At 40.0% G+C, this 22,418-nt stretch overlaps 1 protein-coding gene across 4 annotated transcripts in view; it reads left to right on the top strand.

Moving 5' to 3' along the window:
• Window positions 1-22,418, top strand: part of ADAM23 (ADAM metallopeptidase domain 23) — a 164,616-nt gene that overhangs the window by 80,277 nt on the left and 61,921 nt on the right. For all 4 annotated transcript variants that reach the window (XM_067740873.1, XM_067740872.1, XM_067740875.1 and 1 more), the window contains exons 4-6: window positions 7,057-7,120; window positions 18,255-18,337; window positions 19,374-19,437. In XM_067740873.1, coding sequence (XP_067596974.1) covers window positions 7,057-7,120; window positions 18,255-18,337; window positions 19,374-19,437 — 211 coding nt within the window. The remainder of the gene's footprint in view (window positions 1-7,056; window positions 7,121-18,254; window positions 18,338-19,373; window positions 19,438-22,418) is intronic.

Below are 22,418 nucleotides of genomic sequence, written 5' to 3'. Positions count from 1 at the left end.
CAATTTAAAATGTCATTATTTCCATATATTACATTTTTTATATGACCTTGAATCTCTGGACTTTCTGTTCTGTCCTTTAGGCTGTCCATCTAATCAGGCCAGTGCTCTGTATTTCATTTACTGTAGTAGTAATATGAGGTCCTATTGTTACTCCTCTTTTGAAAAACATGTTTGGGTTGTCATAAACATTTATTCTTTAAGATGAACTTTAGAATAATTTCATCAAGTTAAACAAACTTTCTGAAATTTTGTTTGGAATTACATTAATGTTACAGAGTACATGTACATCTATACATATATGTGTAAATACCTGCATGCATAATTACGTATATAACATTTGTTGCCACTGTTGTCATTGTTAGTAGAAACTTTTCCCCTGGATTATTTCTAGGTTATTTTTGCTTGTGCACATAGAAATGTATTTTGCTTTTGCATATATGTCTTATAACTGGCTATCTTACTTAATTCTTATTATTTCTGGTAGTTTTCCCATTCATTTCCTTTTTACACTTTTGACTATTTCATGTATACCTGGGAAGGATGGACACTGTATAAACAAATGTACACTTTTTCTCTATAGACTGAAAAATGAAAGAAGTAGGGAGCTCTTGTCCTGGGAGATGGCAAAAACTAGACTTGGAGGAGAGTTTTTTTCTTCGAGACAAAGTTACCAGAAGGCAAGGCTGATAATAGATCCATATCTATTTCTCTACGATTTTACTGCATGTAAAGCCTGGTTTGATAATAGTATAAATAAATATTGGGCAGATCAGAAAAGAACCTATATTAGCAATATTCAACAAACTATAATATTCATTCTTAGCTTTGAAAATGGTGCACCAAAGCATTTCAGTTCTGCATAACTGTGTTCAAAAGATATGCTATCTTTATTTGGATCCAGTTTTCCCTGTGTTTAAAATTGTTTTTGTTTCATGACATATGGGGGTAAAGTTACCCATTTGTGTGAAAGTAACTACAATTCTGTCATAGAGGAATCTCAAAATTACTGGTATACTTATAGAGATGCTGGCAGCCATGCTAGGAATGTGTTAAGCCACTTCAAGTGGTATGGCTTAAACGCTGGGGAGGAGAAATTAGACATCTTTTATTTTTGTGTAAGTAAAAATGTCTCTATTGACGCTACTTCCTCAGAGAGGAACTCATATTTGGCTCCTCTTATCAGCTGATCCCGTGGGGGTCCTCAGCTTTTACATTACCTCAAGTTCATCCCTTATTTCTCCCCTAATTCCTCTTCTCTCTACTGCCCTATCTATTAACTTGCAGCCCTGCCTATGTTTCCTATTCTTAATATATTTGAGTGTTCTTCACTGTATTATGGTGCATGGGCCATCACTTATGAGTCCCTACACGTTGAAGTACTGCAACCTCTTATGTGGTTTAGGAGCTCATTAGATTCCTGTCGTGACCCTCAAAGAAGCGTACATCTCTACAAGCTGCCTGTGCTGGGAGTAGTCTCCACCTCCGGCTCTGTTCCTATGAAATATGCCCACATTCCCCAGCCCTTGCCTACCGTGCCATCTTTGTTTGACTTAACACTAAGCCTCAATTCAACCTATAATTACTTTCACCCACTTAATGTATCATTTCTACTCTCTTAAATCTCAACCTCTCCATGTCTACAATCTTTGAACGCAGCTTTAAATCTCTTATTTTATTGTCTGCACTCAAAGGAGTGTATATTTCCTAGCTGAAATAACTTTTGGCATACAAATTATTTTAGGTGGGATGAGTCTAACTTTTTCTTAAGACTTGAGAGAAGTGGTGGTTGAAGAATCATCTTACTTTTTAAGTCTGTTGTGTTCAAAAAGGAAAGAAGGGCTTCCCTGGTGGTGCAGTGGTTGGGAGTCTGCATTCCGATACGGGGGACACGGGTTCGTGCCCCGGTCCGGGAGGATCCCACATGCCGCGGGGCGGCTGGGCCCGTGAGCCATGGCCGCTGAGCCTGCGCGTCCGGAGCCTGTGCTCCACGGCGGGAGAGGCCGCGGCAGTGGGAGGCCCGTGTGCCGCAAAGGAAGAAAAAAAAAAAAAAGAGGAAAGCCATGTAAGGACAGTAGGATAATAGTAAAGTTACAAGCTTCTGCTTGTATGAATGTACTAGTTTAAATTCTGTGTCTCTCCTCATTACAACTTAGAGTAATTATTTAATGAATTAAAATAGTTATGTGTATAAAAGGAAAAATGTGAAGCTTCTAGTGGGAAGAGGGGGCAGGCGTGGTCCAACGCTGTCATCCTTGCTGCCCCATGAAGTTGAGAATCTCCATAGTGCTCAGCACTTTTTGTCACTAAATGAATGAATGTGTTACCAAGGCAGATCCTTGGACTCTTTAATCAACAGAAATTGGTAAGAGGGCAGATGACCACATCTTGTGGTCCAATGTTTGCCATTCCTAGTAGTCTTCCTTAGAGCTCAAGGCCCTGTTCTCTATGTCGTCTCATTCTGAACAATTTAATTTGCTTGATTAACCCACTCACAGACTGCCATGACCGGGATTGTCCAAAAGAAGGAATATAGTTCTTTCTTTAAAGTAAGGGATTCAAGTTATCGTCCAAAAAACTAGAAGTCATTCACTCTTCTTGGTTAATGACTTTTCCAGGCACTAGGGATTCTTGATAAGTTACTTTTCCAATTACTCAGATCCTTGGCTTTTCCATAATGAGCCTCCTTGGTGGAATGTAAGCTATAAACTTTTGGAGTTTTGACCACCTGACTATTCATGTACCTTCTTTCATTAGACACATAAATCTCAAACTCAAGGACTACAACAAATATTTGTATAGGCAAAACTTCTCTCTTTGTGTGATTTTCCAATGCCTAGATCTTATAGAAGTCCTCTTTGTATATTTGCTGATGATTCTGATATTCTTTGAACATAAATTTCTAAAACGTTTTTTGTGATAGATGCTGGAATTAGAAACATTTAGACCATGTTTTAATAGTAAAGATGAAATCTGAGAATTAACACTGTAATATTTTGTCTCTTACCCACATTATGGTCTAATGCCATTTGAGTGGCTTTCCTAGGAAGCTCTTCTCCAGTCAAGATGTAGGAACCTAGGCTGCATTCACCTTGTAGCTATGCCATCTAGGGCATGTGGCTTCCAGGGCATGTGACTGCCAGGGTTCCAGGGAAGAGAGAGCTTGGATAATCAAGCATGGATTTTAATGGTCAAACTGGAAGAATAGATATTACTTCCCCCCATATCTCATGAGCCAAAATTCAATCTCTTGACCCCAACCTAACTGCTCTGAAAGCTGTGAAATATAGTCTTACTGTTCTAGGAAGGGGAAGATGAAATGGGATTTGGTGGACACTCAGCATTATTTCTGCCACAGTCCCCTTCATTGATCTGACTCTTGGCTCATTTGCCATGTCTTAATAGTCTTGCCATTCTCCTGCTCTTGGAGTTCAGCATCATTAAGGTGCTTATACTTGTTCTTCATATGCTGAGTAAAATCACATTGTCTAGTTCAAGTTCTTTTCACTACCTTTGTGATGTAGATTCACCGTGAAGGCGGTGAGCAAGAAGGTTCCGTAACAATAATCAAAAGAGAATTTTCTTATTCCAGTTCTTGCACTCTCTTTCACCTTGCTTTGAACTTCCATCCTACATTTATCTCCTTACCTCCCAAGGCCACCTCTCTTTCACCAGATAACCTGCATGAGACGGACTGTAGTAGCTGGGGTGTAAGCTTTTCTGTAACTTAAATGACTAGAAAAAGGATGTTTATTTCAGAACTTAGGATGTTCAGAAATTCCTTTTCATCAGTCCTCCCAAGTTATCAGACAACTCAGAACCAAACACCCAACTGGCTGATCAAGAAAGTACAATGACTATTTATACTCGGGACCATAATTGCTAAATAGATCAGTATTGGCATGTTAGAACATTGTATTTTCAACAGGAAGTTCTACTAGGGAAACTACAGAGAGCAGACGTGGAGGAAGGGCCTTGGAGAACATCTGCAGGCGGAGATTGCCAGACAACTCATCTTCAGGCCTACAGAGATACAGATGACCTGTTCCTTTTCTGCAGGGTGGAGCTGGAGACACACCACCACACGATTAGCTATTCAGTTCTTCCTTTCTAGCGTTACTTGCCCCTCACTGAAAAGTCTCATTTCAAAATTACATTAAGACTTTTGTAATTAGATTACATTTCAGTTGACATTAATTCACTTTCAGGAAGATTACAATAATATTCTAGAATGAGATGGTGAATCTCATACATTTGTACTGATTTGCTTAGTTTCAGTTTCAGAGAGTTGCATTCTTCATCCCCACTTCCCAGCACATGGTATGGGCCTGGCGTATAGTGGATGTTGGTAGATGTTTGCTCACTCAGCAAATGTTGATTAAGCATCTGCTATGCACTAGGCGTTATGCCAGGTGCTGGGGACACTGTGATAAGTGAAAGAAACAGTTTTAAGGGAAGAATGGTCAGACAGGAGGGAAGGATGGTGCAAATGGGGATGCGGTGCTATTTATAGGAGGTGGGAGAGTAGAGTGTCTCTGTGAAAGGGAGGATATGGTCTTATGTCTATCTCTGTCTGTCCTAGAAAAGTAGCTATTTTTCTTCTTTAAGATTCTCAGGGCTTCCCTGGTGGTGCAGTGGTTAAGAATCCGCCTGCCAATGCAGGGAACACGGGTTCGAGCCCTGGTCCGGGAAGATCCCACATATCGCGGAGCAACTAAGCCCCTGCGCCACAACTACTGAGCCTGTGCTCTAGAGCCCGCGAGCCACAACTACTGAAGCCCGCGCACCACAACTACTGAAGCCCACGTGCCTAGAGCCCATGCTCCGCAACAAGAGAAGCCACTGCAATGAGAAGCCTGCGCACCGCAACGAAGATTAGACCCTGCTCACCGCAACTAGAGAAAGCCCGCGTGCAGCAATGAAGACCCAACACAGCCAAAAATAAATAAAATAAAATAAATAAGTTAAAAAAAAAAGCTTCTCAAATGCGGGAGATATTAGAAATAGGTACGTCCATGGTGGGGAAAAGGCCCTTGAAAAGAGAGAAATACGATAATTAAAGTGACCTTTATCCGTTTGGTAGTTAATGGTTAGAATATTTTTATCTGCTTTTGTAATTACAAACAAAAGTAGGGGTCTAAAATACCTTGTTTTCAACTGTTAGACATGCTCCAGTGATGGTGTGGTTGAGAATTTTGAAAATAATGAATGACCTGTAGAGAGAGGTAATTAAAATGCAGTTAGTGCAACCTCCGTGCCTCTTGGTGTTGTGGAAAGATTCCTCAGAGAAATGCTGCCAACAACAACCCTGTTTATGTACATTCGCAGTGCTGACTTCATTAACTAGAGCTGAAAGAATTTTCTGTATCTTCTCAGGTGTTCTCAAGTATAGAGAGCTAAGAACTCTCATTATTTTTACGATTATTGAGATTTTGAAAAGGGAATGAGTAGACGTACCATAATTAGTTTCAAATGTAGAATCATCAGTAGACACACGTTTGATTAGTCATTTCAGTAGGAAAACCTGTCCAAGGTACAAGCACCTGCTTTATTTCCATGTTGTAAAGGTTGTCCTTCTGCTCACACAGGAAACCAGGCTGGACCAGGCACACACGTGGCTCCCAGTTATTCTGTTGACTGGGTCCAAGCCTCCTCCAGCCCTCCGCTCTGGGTCATTTTAGAACCACATCAGGTGCAGTTCTCAAAATGATGTGAAATCATTGGGTCCTCCCATCCTTCTGTTAAAGAAGCAGTGTCAAGTTTTCCTAATAAGAAAACCTACTACTCGGCAGAATTATAGAAAATAGAATGTCAGAGCAAGAGGGACCTGAGGCATCGTCTGCTCCAACCTTTTTGCAGAAGAGGAAATCTAGGCCTATATGCAGGGCACACATCCAGCTCATCGTAGAACCTACTGTTGTTCTTCAGTTACCATTAGGATTAAATGGGTTCTACCTTTATAGTCCTTAGAACAGTGGCTGGGATGTAGTAAGTGTTCAGTCCATGTGAGTGATCTCTTATAATCATTATTTCTAGTGGCAGAGCCCAAACAGGAACCCAGATGCCCTAACAATCCAGAGCTGCCTCGGAGGCACATATTCTTATTTCCCACGTTGTATAGGGAGAAATGTGTTGGGAGAAGCTGAGTTAAAAATAGTGACGGCCGCAGTGCCCGTTACTGGGCACATCCTCAGCGCTGAGTTCTCATGTGGATGCTTTCATTTAATCCTCTTGGTGTGTATGAGATTCACACTCTTTGTTGTCTCCATGTGACTCACGTAAAGGCTGAGTTGGGTAACTTGCCCACAGTCACACTGCTAACAAGGAGCTGGGCTAGGTTTTAAACCCCACTCCGACTTCACAGTCTATATTCTTAACTGTTATTCTTTATTCCAGGAGTTAGCAAACTACGGCCCGTGGGCCAAATCCAGCATTCCTGTTTTTGTACAGACCTCAAGCTAAGAAAGGTTTTTACACTTTCAGATGGTTGAAAAAAATTAAAGAAGAAAAATTTCCTGACTGGTGAAAATTATGTGAAATTCAGATTTCAGTGTCCCTAAATGAGGTGTTGTTGGAACACAACCATACTGCCTGTGGCTACTTACGTGATAATACAGCAGAGTTGAGTAGTTGTTATAGAGACCCTGTGGCTTGAAAAGCCTAGAATATTTTCTATCTGGTCTTTTCTCTGTACTCTTCCTCAACGATTGTTTTGAGATTCCAATTGTTTAGAGCGTAACTGTGGGATTTATAGAGAGCCTGTCTTCTCCCGTTACCTGCCTTTTTGTTTGTTCCATATTAACATATCAATCAAATGACGAATGTGTGTATAAAAGGAGTTCATCTTTAAATTATTTGTATTTTATCTTTTTTAACAGACGGAGGAATGATTTGTTGCTGGATAACATTTGAGACTCTTGATGATAACCTGTTCTGTCCTTACTGTGGACTGGAGTGCTTTGCAGTGTACAAGCTCTCACATCCATTTATTGAGCTGGTTATTTTTAAACCTCCAAGTGTCTTAGATGTGGAAATCACTCTATTTTCTTTCCTTTGTAGTGGTTTGCTGTCTTCTGATTATGTGGAGATTCACTATGAAAATGGGAAACCACAGTACTCTAAGGTATGGTCAATAGCACATGGACATCCTGTAGTATAAATATACTTAATCATAGAACTGTTCATTGCACACTTCATTGTTTTGTTGTCTATCTCACTAAAATCCTCTGGCTTCTTATACAAGGCTATTATTTTTAAATTTAAAATAAGTTTAGGAGAAATTGATTAAAATTTACAAATGTTTGAGATAACGTTAGAGACTCCAGCCAATAAAGAAATGATCATTGTTTTGGTTATACATACAGTATCTTATGTAAGTGAACGGTATCAAGAGCTCTCCAGTTCCATGGCAGCACTAGGCTCATGGGCAGAGAAATTGAATGATCAGACTGGGTGGGCTGTTAGAGTGACTGTTTAGTCCAAGGGACCTTGGTACCCATGAAGGGCAGAGGACAGATGGGGAAAGGAAGATGTCGGGAACATTCTCCCTCTCAATCTTCACAACAATTCTCTGAGGTGGGTATTATTATTCCTGTTGCTCAAAGGAAGAAATTGAAGTGGAAAGAGGACACATAAGCCTCCTCAAGGCCACCAAGCATTGTAATATAAATGCAGTGGGGTGCTTGATTTCTTTCATTTGGAGGTTCACTGTTCTCTTCCTGGAAGATCAATAAGGAAAAGTGGGTTTAGATGAAAACAAGAGAGAGAGATTACCTGTATGTAAGGAACACAGTTGCTCTCCACCAGTCCGGGTGAAAATCCCTGGAATGGCTGCATCCAGAGACTCTGATTTGTAAGAAGGCCACAGAGTGCCGTTGAGCCTAAGCAGCGTCCATGGGTGCCATGGGAGTGGGACACAAACAGGGAAACAAACAAGGGGGGAAACAGTACTGGGTTGTTTCCTGGATTGCTAATGAGCGCTGGCACAAAAGTGGACCTTTCATGTGTGGGTTTGTTGGGTTGTACAGTCTGGTAACCTGGGCTTGTCAGTCTGATAACCTCTTAACAAGTATTTATAGGTGGTATGAACTGAGATTACTGCCATGAGGGGTCATGGCATTTCTCCGGATTTATAACTGTCCAGCTAACAGTTGGGACATTTGTAGTTTGATGTGCGTTCCAAACCTTTGAACTTTATGCCCTAGATTAAGAACTTCCATCTATTATTCTTACTAGTCTGTCAGTTCTCGCCTTAGGCTGCATCTGGGGGGTTGTTGAATCTCCTTAAAAGTTAATGCTGTGGAAAGTGAACAGAAATGCTAAATCAAGCACGGGAACAGTGCTGCCTGGCATTTGTACGAAACAAAGCTTCTGTCAGCTGTGCCAGTGCTGTGAGCACTGCAGATGCTGAATCATGAGTCTGGAGAAGAGAAGATTGCCTGAGACCTTTACAGACTCAGCAAATGAACCACCTTTGCAGGCTGCGGTAACCTGATCCAAACTTCTCACAAGAAAGGTTTTTTTTTTTTTTAAAGAAATGAAATAGGTAATTGGCCTTCAGAGGTCATTTGAGGTCCCAAATGGAGGCCTTATCATGAATAAGACACATCAAATCTTGCATCAGTTGTAACTAAAACTTAAAACAAAGGGTATTTTAACTCTGACAAAAGAGGTGTTCATGGCAGTTTGGTTTTGTATTCATTGCTTTTTTCTTATTTATGACCCATTTTCTCCAAACAGTTTATATACCCAAACTTACTTGCTTTATATGTAATGAATGAATGGTAACAGTCTGTTTTTTATGTGTATGTATCTATATAAACACTCTAAAACCTGAGATGATATGGTACACATTATCTTGTGGGAGAATTTTTTAACCTAACAATATTATAAACATTTTAGCATTCATTAAAAATTCTTCTAAACTTTTATTTTTAAAAAGTGTATCATATTGTTTCCAATTCATTTGCTATAATTTGTTTAATCCCATAATGATAGACATTTAGATTGCTTCTACTCTTTCACTGTACAAATAACTTTAAGGAAAGGCCTTCCAGATACATTTTGAACACTTCTTTAATAATTGATTAAGGACTAATTTTGAGAGTGGAATTTTCTGGGTTAAAGAGTTGGTATAGGGCTTCCCTGGTGGCTCAGTGGTTGAGAGTCCGCCTGCCGATGCAAGAGATGCGGGTTCGTGCACCGGTCCAGGAGGATCCCGCATGCCGCGGAGCGGCTGGGCCCGTGAGCCATGGCCGCAGAGCCTGCGCGTCTGGAGCCTGTGCGCCGCAACGGGAGAGGCCACAACAGTGAGAGGCCCGCGTACCGAAAAACAAACAAACAAACAAAAGAGTTGGTATATTTTTAAGGCTTTTGCTCCATATTGAGAGTTTTTTTTTTCTGAAAGTTTGTATAAATTCATGCTTCTACTACCATTACATACACATTTTTAAAAACATGTTTTTAAACTTCACATTGCCTTCCATGTTGTTTAAGAATATCTTTGTATCAAGTACCAGAAAAGAAAATCAGTATGTAAGAATGGCTAGATTAAATAAACCTGTTTTTACACCCGTGCAACCTTTCTTCCGAAGATCTCAAACTATTTAGACAGAAGTACATGTGCGTGCACATGCACGCACACACACACACACACCCCATTATTCACATGACTAGGGAGGAACAGAATCACTAATAGGCTACTTGGCTTTGAAGTGAAATCTGAATGTGGATGTTTAAAATATTCTGAGAATTAGAGTCGAACAAAGTGATGAACCACACTTAGGAGGAACCTGTCTAGGTCTTCCCATATCACAGCTATGAAGCCCCTACCTAGTTCCCACTTCTAGTTAAGAAGAGGCTAAAGTCTTAGGCTTTTACTTTTATTGGATGAAAGTGGGCTAAATGGGCTTCTTTCCTTGTGAAGCAAATATAGGAACTGGAGAGATCAGCAGATTAGGTAGGCAGTATAGAATAGGTGCCAGGTATTAGTAAATGCACATGGAAGAACTTTCCTTGTGCACCAACAGAGCGATAGCTTTCTTTTTTTGCGGTACGCCCCGGCCCCCCCCCGGCCCCCCCACCCCCGCCTACTGTGGCCTCTCACACCGCGGAGCACAGGCGCCGGACGCGCAGGCCCAGCGGCCACGGCCCACGGGCCCAGCCGCTCCGCGGCACGCGGGATCCTCTCGGACCAAGGCACGAACCCGCGTCCGCCGCATCAGCAGGCGGACTCCCAACCACTGCGCCACCAGGAAAGCCCGAGCGATAGCTTTTGTTAGAGTTCCTAACACAGTGCTTTGCACACAGTATGTGACAAAACAACTTTGTTGATTTGTTGGTCAACTTTGTTGATGAAACTATTAAAAAGTTAATTTTTAGTGTGTCAGTTCTTCTAAAGGAGTTAGGCATCAGTATGATGGTATAATAGTTATTTTCAAATTTAATATATTTCTATTAAATCCCTTTTAGGTGAACCATTAACTTTAAATGCCTACTAATACTTTGGTTTCTCTTCTTATGAAAAGAACTGCCACCTGGCCAACAGTGTAAGACCGAAAAGATAGATACAGTACTTCTGTCCCTACTTCCCTTTATTACTCTTCATCCTTATTAAGGGGTGAGGAAATCGTCCTTTCCTAGCTCTATTGTCTCACCCTGGCTTCTTCCTGTCCCCTTGCTCCCTCTTGCCCAGGGAAAGAAGAGCGACTTAACTGGTGGGAAGGAGCTGGGCACGGCTACATAGACCTTTCCTCCCTTTTTTGGGTGAGATCCACCTCCCTACAGGAAGGGCACATTTTCTCTACTTGTTCTCAGTTGTGCAGTGGCAGCCCTTGTGGGTGTGGGTGGGTTGGGGGAGGGTGTTGGTTATCCCATGTTGTCTGTGCCTTGGTGGGTAAGTCCGGCTAACTTAGGCAGCAGCATTAGTAGGCCCACTGGATTCTCAGCTGATCCTCTCCTCCAATGTAGCAACACTAAAATTGAAGGTGATATTTTGATCCCTATTTCACCTGTGTCACTCTCTCATTTGATTTTAAACTTGGATGGGTACCACTTCACACCCTCTAGTATGGCTACAACCAAAACCATGGACAATAGCAAGTGCAGACAAGGATCTGGAGAACTGGAGCCCTCATATACTGTTGATGGGAATGGAAAATGGTGGATCTGCTCTGGAAAATAGTTCGGCAGGTCCTCAAGAATTTAAGCATAGAATTATCTTGTGACCCAGCAATTCTACATCTCGGTATATATCCAAGTGAATTGAAAATGTTATGTCCAAGAAAAAATTTGTACATGGATGTTTATAGCAGTGTTATTCGTAATAGCAAAAAAATGGAAACAAACCGAATGTCCATCAGTTGGTGAATAAATAAACAGAACGTGGTATATTATTCAGCTATAAAAAGGAATGAAGTACTGATTGATAGATGCTACAACATGGATGAATCTTATAAATATTACGCTAAATGAAAGAAATTAGTTCCAAAGGACCACATATTATGTGGTTCCATTTATTTGAAATGTCCAGAGTAGGGAAATTCATAGAGACTGAAAGTACATTAGTGGTTGCCAGGGGCTGGGGGAGGTTAGGGAGGTATAAGGAGGAATGGGGAATGACTGCTAATGGGCAAAGGATTTCCTTTTGAGGTAATGAAAATATCCTGGAATTAGAAAGTGGTGATTGTTACACGACCCTGTTTTAATATACTAAAACCCACTGAATTATACTCTATAAAAGAGCATCTCAAAATAAAAAACTTCTCAAGTAGGTAATGGGAGTTTATTTACCCACTGTCTCAACAAACATAAATCCTCTGGTCCTTTCAGATTGGTCTTGTCACTTAGGCTCATGAAGAAGCCATTTTTATTTATCTATTAAACAGATATTGATTTCACTCACTCTGAGCTAGTCGCTGATCTAGGAGCTGGATGTGCATTAGTGAACCAAGCAGACAAAAATCCCTGTCCTTGTGGGTTCTATATTCTATTCTCGCCTTTGTTCTTTTGTCATTTTAATCACGTCGACCTCCTAGAATGTTTTTTATGCTTTCCTTATCAAATCATTACCATGGTTCAGCTCAAGCTCGCTTCGTCCATGAAGGCTTCTTGGCAGGCACTGTTGTCAGAGGGAATGGGCTTCTGTGGGCAACGCTCCTGACTGGGAGGCTAAAAGAATTCCCCAGGAAATCAAGAGAGCAGACCACACTGGCTTCTCACAAAGCTATTTTAAATTTGAATAGTGTGATTTGTGTGAACTATTAAAAATGTATGTAGCATTAAAATATATATAGTACAGCCAAACTTCTCATACCTGAACATGTTTTTCCCCTTGAGTTTAATGAAGGTAAATAATTAAACAGGTGTTGAGTTCTCAAGTTGTCCAATTCTCTGAAATGTTTTTTGTATCCTTTTTCTGTAGTATTCAAATTCAGGTACATGTGTCCCATTATCGATTTTTTTTTTTTTTTTTTGCGGTACGCGGGCCTCTCACTGCTGTGGCCTCTCCCGTTGTGGAGCACAGGCCCCGGACGTGCAGGCTCAGCGGCCATGGCTCATGGGCCCAGCCGCTCCGCAGCATGTGGGATCTTCCTGGACCGGGGCACGAACCCATGTCCCCTGCATTGGCAGGCGGACTCTCAACCACTGTGCCACCAGGGAAGCCTCCCATTATAGTTTTTTAAAAATTTTATTTTTAGCTGTGCTGGGTCTTTGTTGATACACGTGGGCTTTCTCTAGTTGTGCTGAGCGGGGGCTACTCTTTGTTGCAGTGCACAGACTTCTCATTACAGTGGCTTCTCTTATTGTGGAGCACGGGCTCTAGGCACGTGGGCTTCAGTAGTTGTGGCACATGGGCTCAATAGTTGTGGCTCGTGGGCTCTCGAGCACAGGCTCAGTAGTTGTGGTGCACGGGCTTAGTTGCTCCGTGGCATGTGGGCTCTTCCTGGACCAGGGCTTGAACCCGTGTCCCCTGCATTGGCAGGTGGATTCTTAACCACTGTGCCACCAAGGAAGCCCATAGATTTTTAAAAACATTTCTTTTTTTGCAAACAGCCCAATGATTTATTAAATAGATTGATATATCATGCTGGTTGACAAGTTTGAAGTATTTAAAGATATGCATATAGAATAAACACTTGAGTATAGTGTCAGAGTTTTTAATTACCATATTCAGAACCTGGAATATCATAATATACACATTTGTGAGATGTGGCCTGTGGAGTTTCTTTTCAAATGTTTATCCAGATGTACAGGAGTTGATTGAAAACATCAGTGCCTGGTCACCATGAATGCCCAGGTTTATGAGGGTTTCTTAAGCAATGAAGATAATAAGAATTGGCTGATTGAACTTTACTGAAGCAGATGAGATAATTAAACAGACAGAAAGGTGGGACAATTTTAAAATAAATTATATTGAAACGATAGATTCTGTTTCCAATAGGTTCTATTTAAAATGAGTAAAATCAAAGGGGAAGGTGGAGGAGTATGGGGTTAAAATATACACACTACTATATATAAAATAGATAACCAACAAGGACCTACTGTATTATAGCACAAGGAACTATACTCAATATCTTGTAATAACCTATAATGTAAAAGAATCTAAAAAAGAATATAGATAGATAAACTGAATCACTTTGCTGTATACCTGAAACTAACACAACGTTGTAAGTCAACTATATTCCAATTTTAAAAAAAGAACAAAAAAAAGTGAAAAAAATAAAGTGAGTAGAATCAAATCATTTCTGTCATTCAGTCAATAATAGCAGGGAGCCAAATCTTTTTTTCCCTCACAAAGTTATCACTAGACTCACAGAGCTGTTACTCATCTGATTAGGAAATGTGTTAAAGGATGCACACGACTTCGGTGTTTCATTATTTGCGGGAGTTGCCTGATGGTTTCCAATGGGGTTGTTTGAGCATTACCTGGCTTGTGGGATCTTATGTGGAAGTGGTGGGCTGAGAAAGTTGGGGAGTACACTTGCTAGGATTTTTAAGTTCCTTTGACTACCCAGTAATCTTCATTTATTAGATGTTCCATTTTTGTTGACTATAAGTAACTGACTGACAGTTTTTAATCTGAAAACGCTGATGCCCATGGAGGCACACATAGACTTGTGTCATGTGCTGAGTGAGCCCTTTGTGGTTCTCCTGTCTGCCGTTTGCCTAGTCACAGATCTGTGATCCGCTCATAAGTGGTGATCTCGAAGGGTCTGGCCAGCACTCTTGAACTGTCTGAGGCCTTCCTGATTGGAGAAAGAAACACTGGAGCCTGAAGTTGTGGGATGTAGTTTGGCTTTTTGCTGTCTTTGGCGGAGCCTTTTAGCACTTTGTGAGTGTCTTCCTATTTGTGCATAGAGATAGCAGTTACAGTGAGACAGTGAGTGTTCCAGATAGCTAGCTCCTTGGGTGGAGACACCCCCAGAGCTGACTACTCAATGTCTTTGTTAACGAGGCCCTCTGCAAGGGGCCCTTCTGCAGTGACCCGCTCCTGTCATCCTGATATCCAAGAGGGAATACGTCTTCTTAACGGGGATTTATTTAATATGAAATACCCGAAGATGTTACTTTGTAGTGGTGTTAACAAAATGCTGCATAATCCGGAGAGTTGCCAAACAGTATTTTTCTGGTAATGCTTTCTCAAACACTTGGTATAAATTTAGCAATAAGAAACTCAGAAAATCCTCAAATGCTACTAATACTAACACTAAATTAGAACTGCCAAATTGCTTATAGTGCTTAATGTAATCCCACAATTTAGATACTAAAGCTTTCTTATGATAAACATCAGGGATTAGATGTTACCACAAATATCATTTAAAGTCAAGAAAATATGGTGATCCACAACCAGATATACAGTGAACCAAAGAGTTCCCTTCAGATAATATTCTGCCTTAACTCAAACAGGTACCAATGACCTTTATACTGAGAGAGCATCAACCTTCAGCAAGCGAATGAAACTGAAATCTAGGAAAGGACTTGGAAATATTTTCTGGGGGGAAAAAGATTGTTTGTAGGAAAATCTAAAAAACAGAGCTCTTCTTAGAAAGGTCAAATAAATATGACAGTGTTTGCTGTGTACTTCTAACAATCTCCTGACCTAAGATAGCCTTTTGGTGTGACACAAAGTGCTAAATAACTGGTTTGATGGAATTTACAGTTACCTATGGTTGTTTTTAGAATCATGGGAAGAGTCTGAAATGTAATTGCCGAGTATCGACCTGGATTCTCAAATTACTGAAATGTGTGATACCATTTGTGCTTATAAGTTCCAGAGTTGAAAATGCAGATAGAACTTGGCATATTATATAGAAGTCATTACTTATATACAGAGTTGCTCTTTGAGAACGGAAAAGCAATCCTTTACAAAATAGTAAAAATATTAGAATACCAATTTTAGAAACGAACATTGAAAGTGTGTATTATAGTTACTAAAAGGAAACAAACTGAGTTGGTTGGGGAGTGGTGATTTGATGTGTGGGTGAACCCCTTTAGGCACTTAAGTAGCCTCTGAGGCTATTGTAATACACTTTAATAAGCAGTGATCAAGATAAATGTAAATCATTAATAAAAAGTCAAAGTCAGTATTCTCTTTAAGGAATTTGTGATTAACATATACACACTACTGTATATAAAATAGGTAACCAACAAGGACCTGCTGTATAGCACAGGGAACTATATTCAATATTTTGTAATTACCTATATGGGAAAAGAATCTGAAAAAAATGAGATATATATGTATGTATAACTGAATCCCTTTGCGATACACCTGAAACTAACACAACATTGTAAATCAACTATACTTCAATATAAAATAAATAAAAGAAAACAAATAGGAAGCTTCTGGTTAGGCAATGTGGATTCAGTGTTTATATTTATCTCAATTTCCTGATAATAAGCCACGCAAATAACAGTTAAGGAATTTTAAAAAGGGTGTAAACAAGGATAAAGACGAGAAGAGATGACAGCTGACCAGAGGTGTCTGTAAAATTGTAGGTGATAGAAAGCAGATGGATGAGGGTTTTTTCTTGCTTTGCTAAGTTCCACTGGGACAAAACCAAGCAGAACAAAGCCAGCTTGTGTCTCTGCACCCAGAAAGCCCCAGGAATCGAAGGTGCCAGAAAACAGAAAGATTGGTTGAAAGTCTACATAGAGAAGGTACTAAATTCCTGATCTTCTCCTTACCCCAGATAGACAGGCAGCCATTCCTTCTCTACTCTGGTAGAAGAGCTCAGCTTGTAGAGAAAAATGGAAAGGAGGGGGGTTATCAGAGAAATAATAGAAGTTTCCCAGAACTGAAGTGCATGCATTTTCCTTTTTTAAATATTTTAATGGATATATTATTTATTACCTGCACTGCCATAGGCTCAAATATGTTTCATGAGGACTCTGAGTTATTTTTTTTTTAATTTTTATTTTATATTGGACTATAGTTGATTTACAATGTTGTGTTACTTTCCGGTGTACAGCAAAGTGATTCAGTTACATATATTATACATATATCCATTCTTTTTCAGATTCTTTTCCCATATAGATGATTACAGAATATTGGGTAGAGTGCATTTTCTGGATTCAAAGGTGCCACAGAGTGCCCAGTGCAATCAGTAAGCAAAGTCCCCACTGAGGCACATCCTGAGATTTTGTGAAAACGGGTGTGAATAGAATTTCCTACAGTCTTCTTGAAAGGGGAAAAATAGATTGTATAGACAGCGTCAACAATTAGAATAATTTCCAGTTCTCAACAGCAACATTAGAAGCTTGAAGACTGTGCACAATTCCTTTGAAATGCTGAGAGAAAATAATTGTCTATCTAAAATTCTCTACCCACCCACAAGATCAATCTAGGGTGAAGATAGGAAAAGGGGTTTTCAAACATGCAAATTCTCATCAAATTTATCTTCTACAAACACTTTTTCAACAAATTACCAGGGGATGTATACCTCCAGGAAAGGGGGCCATGAATGGAGAAGACATGGGATCTAGGATTCAATACAGAAAGGGGACAAAGGAGTTCCCAGGATGATGCTACAGACAAGTCCTGTAAAGCAGCTGTGCATCAGGCCCGGCAGGAGGGTGAAGCAAGAGGGGTGTCTCCAGGAGCAAAGCGATGTGATAAATTACCTGATGTGCTTGACCATACTTAGAAGAGTTATAGATAATGTTTTAGATAATAGGGTCTATGTACGTGCTAAATACATGGAAAACCAAAGAAGAAAATAAAAGTTCTCGAAAAAATTTAAAATGGCGCAAAAAAGACAATGTAATCAGAGTGGCACAGCTATGAACAATATGTGCATAGTCATAATACAAACACTAAATATCAATTTAACCAAAAGCCTGTGATGTGTGTTGGAATGTATCGGGGGTGAGAGGGGATTTCAAGATTCTATATTAGGAAGGTAATTTCTAAAGTGAAATAAATCAGGACATAACAGTATAAATATTCCATTCAGAAATACATTGGTGGGCTTCCCTGGTGGCGCAGTGGTTGAGAGTCTGCCTGCCGATGCAGGGGACACGGGTTCGTGCCCCGGTCTGGGAGGATCCCACATGCCGCGGAGCGGCTGGGCCCGTGAGCCATGGCCACTGAGCCTGTGCATCCGGAGCCTGTGTTCGCAACGGGAGAGGCCACAACAGTGAGAGGCCCGCGTACCACAAAAAAAAAAAAAAAAAAAAAGAAATGCATTGGTAAACAACAGAAGAAACAGCTAAAAGTGTTAAAAATGTGTCGGTGGTGAGAGAAAGCGACAGGAAACTGCTGTGTTGTTTAAAACAGTCCTCGCAGTTACTATTTGCCTTTGAAAACTAAGTTCGTATATTATTTCTAAAAAAATTAAAAAACTGATTTTAAAGGGTAAGAAAGCAAATCCCCAAGCTTTGTGTAGTTTTCCATAAAAAAATGATTCTAAACAGCACCTTTGGGGACCTCTCCTCAGTGATGTAGAAGACTTTATTCCCTAACAGTATCTGGTAAGTGTCTACTCCCTCACATGCTTAGGAAAGGTATATAAGTTGTTCCAGTTGCATTGGTGTCCTATTCCTCTGTTAAAGGCTTTTCTCCTTCATTACATTGAATATACACCTGCTTCTTATAGAAAAGTTGAAAAATTGCCTAGTGCTCTTTGAGATTTCCTATCAAACAGGAGGAGTTTCTAGGATCATCCTTGCCTTTCTTTTTGCTTTACAGAATCATCCCAAAGAGCGAATCGTGATGGAGAAAGCATAATTTGTCAATGAAATCTTCTTCTGCATTGCAGGGTGGAGAGCACTGTTATTACCATGGAAACATCAGAGGTATCAAGGACTCCAGGGTGGCTCTGTCGACCTGCAATGGACTTCAGTATGTGGGACTGTCATTGGGAGAATGAACTTGGTTTCACCCATTCACCCTTTCCATCTTGTCTTTCATAGTTATTTTAGTGACTCTTCTGTACCAGTCCTGGGTTAGAGAGTGGATGTGGAGTCATGAACAAGGAGGGCAAAGTCCCTGCTCTCTTAACACATAGAGTTTGCCGGTGATATAGAGATTAAACAAATGATTGTACAGATTATTATTTAATTGCCATTTTGGTGGGTACTGTGAAGGGGAAGGACAGGGACTTTTGGGATGACCGACCCTAGTCCAGAAAGGTTTCCCAGAGGTATCCCCCAGAGGAACTATCACTCAGCATAACCTAAGGATAAGAAGGAGGTGGCCAGGCAAGGGTGGGGTTCGAAAGAGAGGAGCCCATGCTTCGGCTTTCAGGAAGGCTCTTAAGAAACATCTGTAGGTGCCTTTTAGACTTGAACACAGTAACACTTGATGTAAAGGTCTTTTGTGGCCGTGTGATGAAAGGGATCTTGAAAATCCTATCTCCACACTTTATAAAAAATCCTGTCTCTTAAATGCGATTTTCAACACAGAGTCTTAATGGAAATTCGCAACTTGCAAGCGTAAAGATACTTCTGTTTGCCTCTTCAGAATCAGGTGGTTTTAGCTTTTTCTTATACATGAAGAACCTGTCTATTTTCTACCAGATGATATTGGATTTGCATAACAAATTTGTGCTAGTTGTACATGGTTCTGTAATAATAACTTGAGATACTGGAACAGCCTGAATAGTTCTATCCCAGTTTAATCTTCTTATCTGTCCATTTAATTTCAATACTAATTATGCCAGGTATAATGTGTATGCTCTTGGTGTACACTTTTTACACTCTCTGTAGCCTATACGCTGTCTAGTGCAGTGGTGGGACCACAGTGTGATTCCATGCAGGTATGTGAATTTGATTTGGGACAGTATAAAGGTATTTATTCAGATACACTCTTTATCTTTAAAGACATACTATGTTTGCTATATTTGTTAACTCTCTCCTCCTGTGGTTTCTTTTCACAGTGGTATGTTTGAAGATAATACCTCGGTGTATATGATAGAACCACTGGAGCTGGTTCATGATGAGGTGAGTCTGACTGTGACATCAGTTTCCTTATGGTTTCCTTTTCCTTACTTTTCCAGCATCTTTGTTTTTGAGCAATAAAGAGACAATCTGGTAGATTTCAAAGTGCGTTTATCTATAGCACCTTATTTCACACTTGGACTGATACCATGAGTTTTGAAGCTTAAGTTACACATCCCAGGTCACATACCAGTAAGGCATGGTAAGAAGCATCAAACCTAGGTTTTCTAAAGCTAAGACCAGTTCTTTCCAGTCTACTGAAAGCAGAGAGGATGCTCTATTTTGTACTGACCACCTTGTTTTCCTTTAAGCTAGCTTTTATTCTCACGGTCTTTAGATAATTGTATGACTGTAAGCAAGTACATAACTTTTGTGAGTCTAAGAATCTTCAGTGGGGACATCTGTGGGGTGAACTATGATTATATTATACAATATTTAGTTTTTTTTTGAGATAGGGGAGAAAATAATGTTAGGAGTCATGTATAGGCCAGCAACCTAGATAAGAAATCAAGAAGGCATTATGCTGAGTGAAATAAATCAGCCAGGGAAAAACAAATGCTGTATAATTTCACTCACATGTAGAATCTAAAAAAACTGAACTCATGTAAACAGAGAATAGATTACTGGTTACCAGAGTCCAGTGGGGGAAATGAGTGAAGGTGGTCAAAAGGTACAAACTTCCAGTTATAAGATAAATTCTGGGGATGTAATGTACAACATGTAACTATCGTTAACAATACAGTATTGTATATTTGAAAGCTGCTAAGAGAATAGATTTTAAAAGTTCTCATCACAAGTAAAAAATGTGTAACTATGTGAGGTGATGGATGTTAGCTAAACTTATTGTGGTGATTATTGTGTAATATATACACATATCAAATCATTATGTTGTACACTTTAAACATATCCAATGCTATATTTCAATAAGATCTCAATAAAACTGGAAAAAAGTAAATCATGTACTCTAACCATCTTGCTCACTAATAGAAGGCAACCAAATTTAATATTTAATATATATATTAAAAAATATTGTAATGAAGGCTTTCTACATACTGGGTAGTATTTTAGGTGCTGGGGATACAGTGGTGAACAAAATAGACACAGAGCCTGAGCCTAGTAGGGCTTGTTAGCTACAGGGGCAGAGACAGGAATAAATAGGTGGATAAGTAATTGCATATGGTATGTTGTATAGTGCACGCTAAGGAGAAAAAATGAAGCCAGGAAAGTGGAGAGGAGAGTTAAAATTTATATTTTAACACACAGTAAGGTGGTGAGTTTTGAATGAAGACCCTCAGGAAATTAGGGGGCTAGAAAAGCATTGCAGGAGAAGAGCAAATGCAAAGGCCCTGAGGCAGGAGTATTCCCAGTGTGTTCTAGGAACTGTGAGGAACCCAACTAGGTTGGAGAGGAGCAGACAGGGGAGAATGGTAGGAGGTGAAGGCACTAAGATGTAACAGTAGGGGTGTCATATCAGTGAAAAGAACTGCTAATGGGAAAAGAATATTTTGAAAGTGATAGAGTCAGGATATTGCAATCATTGATGGGGAGCAGAAAATGTGTTTTTTTTTTTTTTTTTTTTTTTTTGCGGTCCGCGAGCCTCTCAGCGTTGTGGCCCAGAGCACAGGCTCCAGACGCGCAGGCTCAGCGGCCATGGCTCATGGGCCCAGCCGCTCCGCGGCATGTGGGATCTTCCTGGACCGGGGCACAAACCCGTGTCCCCTGCATCGGCAGGCGGACTCTCAACCACTGCGCCACCAGGGAAGCCCTTGTTTTTTTTTTTAATCTTTAGAGATTTCAAATGTAGACAAAATAATTTTGAGACAGGAAATAGTCATTCAGGCTATTGACAAGAACAGTTGACAAACGTTTATTTTCTTTATGTTGCTGTGCATGTGTGAATATGGAGTAATTTCAAATTTGAGGCAGGAAAGTCATTAAGTTTTAAATGTTTTATGTTTGAATAAACCAGTATTATTTTTCAACTAGTAATTATAAAAATTACCAGATAATGAAGGCCATCCCACCTAGATAAAGACATTTCGATTAAGTAAAATATTTTTCCCCTACTCCAATTGTAGGTAGATAACCTGTACACAGCAAAATTATTTGACTCATCAAGCAAAAAATTGACTTTGATTTCTGGTATTGATTAATGGCCCTGTGACTCTAAAACAAAACAAAGCAAAACAAAAACAAAAACAAAGAACAAAACAAAAAACCCAAAATAACAACTCCCTAAGCCTTGAGTTTTTAAATAGGTAAAATGAGATACTTTTTCATTACATCCCTAGTAGGGCAATTTTACACATTTGATGAATTAATAAATATATGTGACTATGTCTATTAAACTCGTGAAGAGATTTATAAACTGTTACTATCATAATGTTTAAAGCATTGCTTTTGCATTGTTAAACCCATAATCATATTCTTCAGGAGCTGATTGTTATATACTTCATGACTTTTCTTTTTTGCCTTCCTTTTTTACTGCCTGCCTTTCATTCATGATGTAATGATTACATAATCATGTAATGATTTATCCTCATTTTCATCATGGGTAGAGGGAAAGGAGCACTGCTTGAAACTTTAAATTAGTCAGTTTTTAAAATTATGTTGCTAGTTGTGAGTTTCATCACTCTATGTATCTTTCTTTTCACCTGATACCAGAATTAAGAGTTTAGTCTACTTGAATTTAGATTTTTTAAAAAAATACAGTCCATTAAAAAACAAAACTTTTATTTATTTTAGACCGTGTTGGGTCTTCGTTGCCGCATGCGGGTTTTCTCTAGTTGCGGCGAGCGGGGGCTACTCTTCGTTTTGGTGCGCGGGCTTCTCATTGTGGTGGCTTCTCTTGTTGCGGAGCACGGGCTCCAGGTGCACGGGCTTCAGTAGTTGTGGCGCACGGGGTTAGTTGCTCTACGGCATGTGGAATCTTCCTGGTCCAGGGCTCGAACCTGTGTCTCCTGCATTGGCAGGTGGATTCTTAA

This window comes from Pseudorca crassidens, chromosome 6 (genome assembly GCF_039906515.1).
Source record: "Pseudorca crassidens isolate mPseCra1 chromosome 6, mPseCra1.hap1, whole genome shotgun sequence".
Taxonomy (NCBI): domain Eukaryota; kingdom Metazoa; phylum Chordata; class Mammalia; order Artiodactyla; family Delphinidae; genus Pseudorca; species Pseudorca crassidens.
The sequence above is the reverse complement of the archived record's forward strand: the minus strand, read 5'-3'. Positions and strand labels throughout refer to the sequence as shown.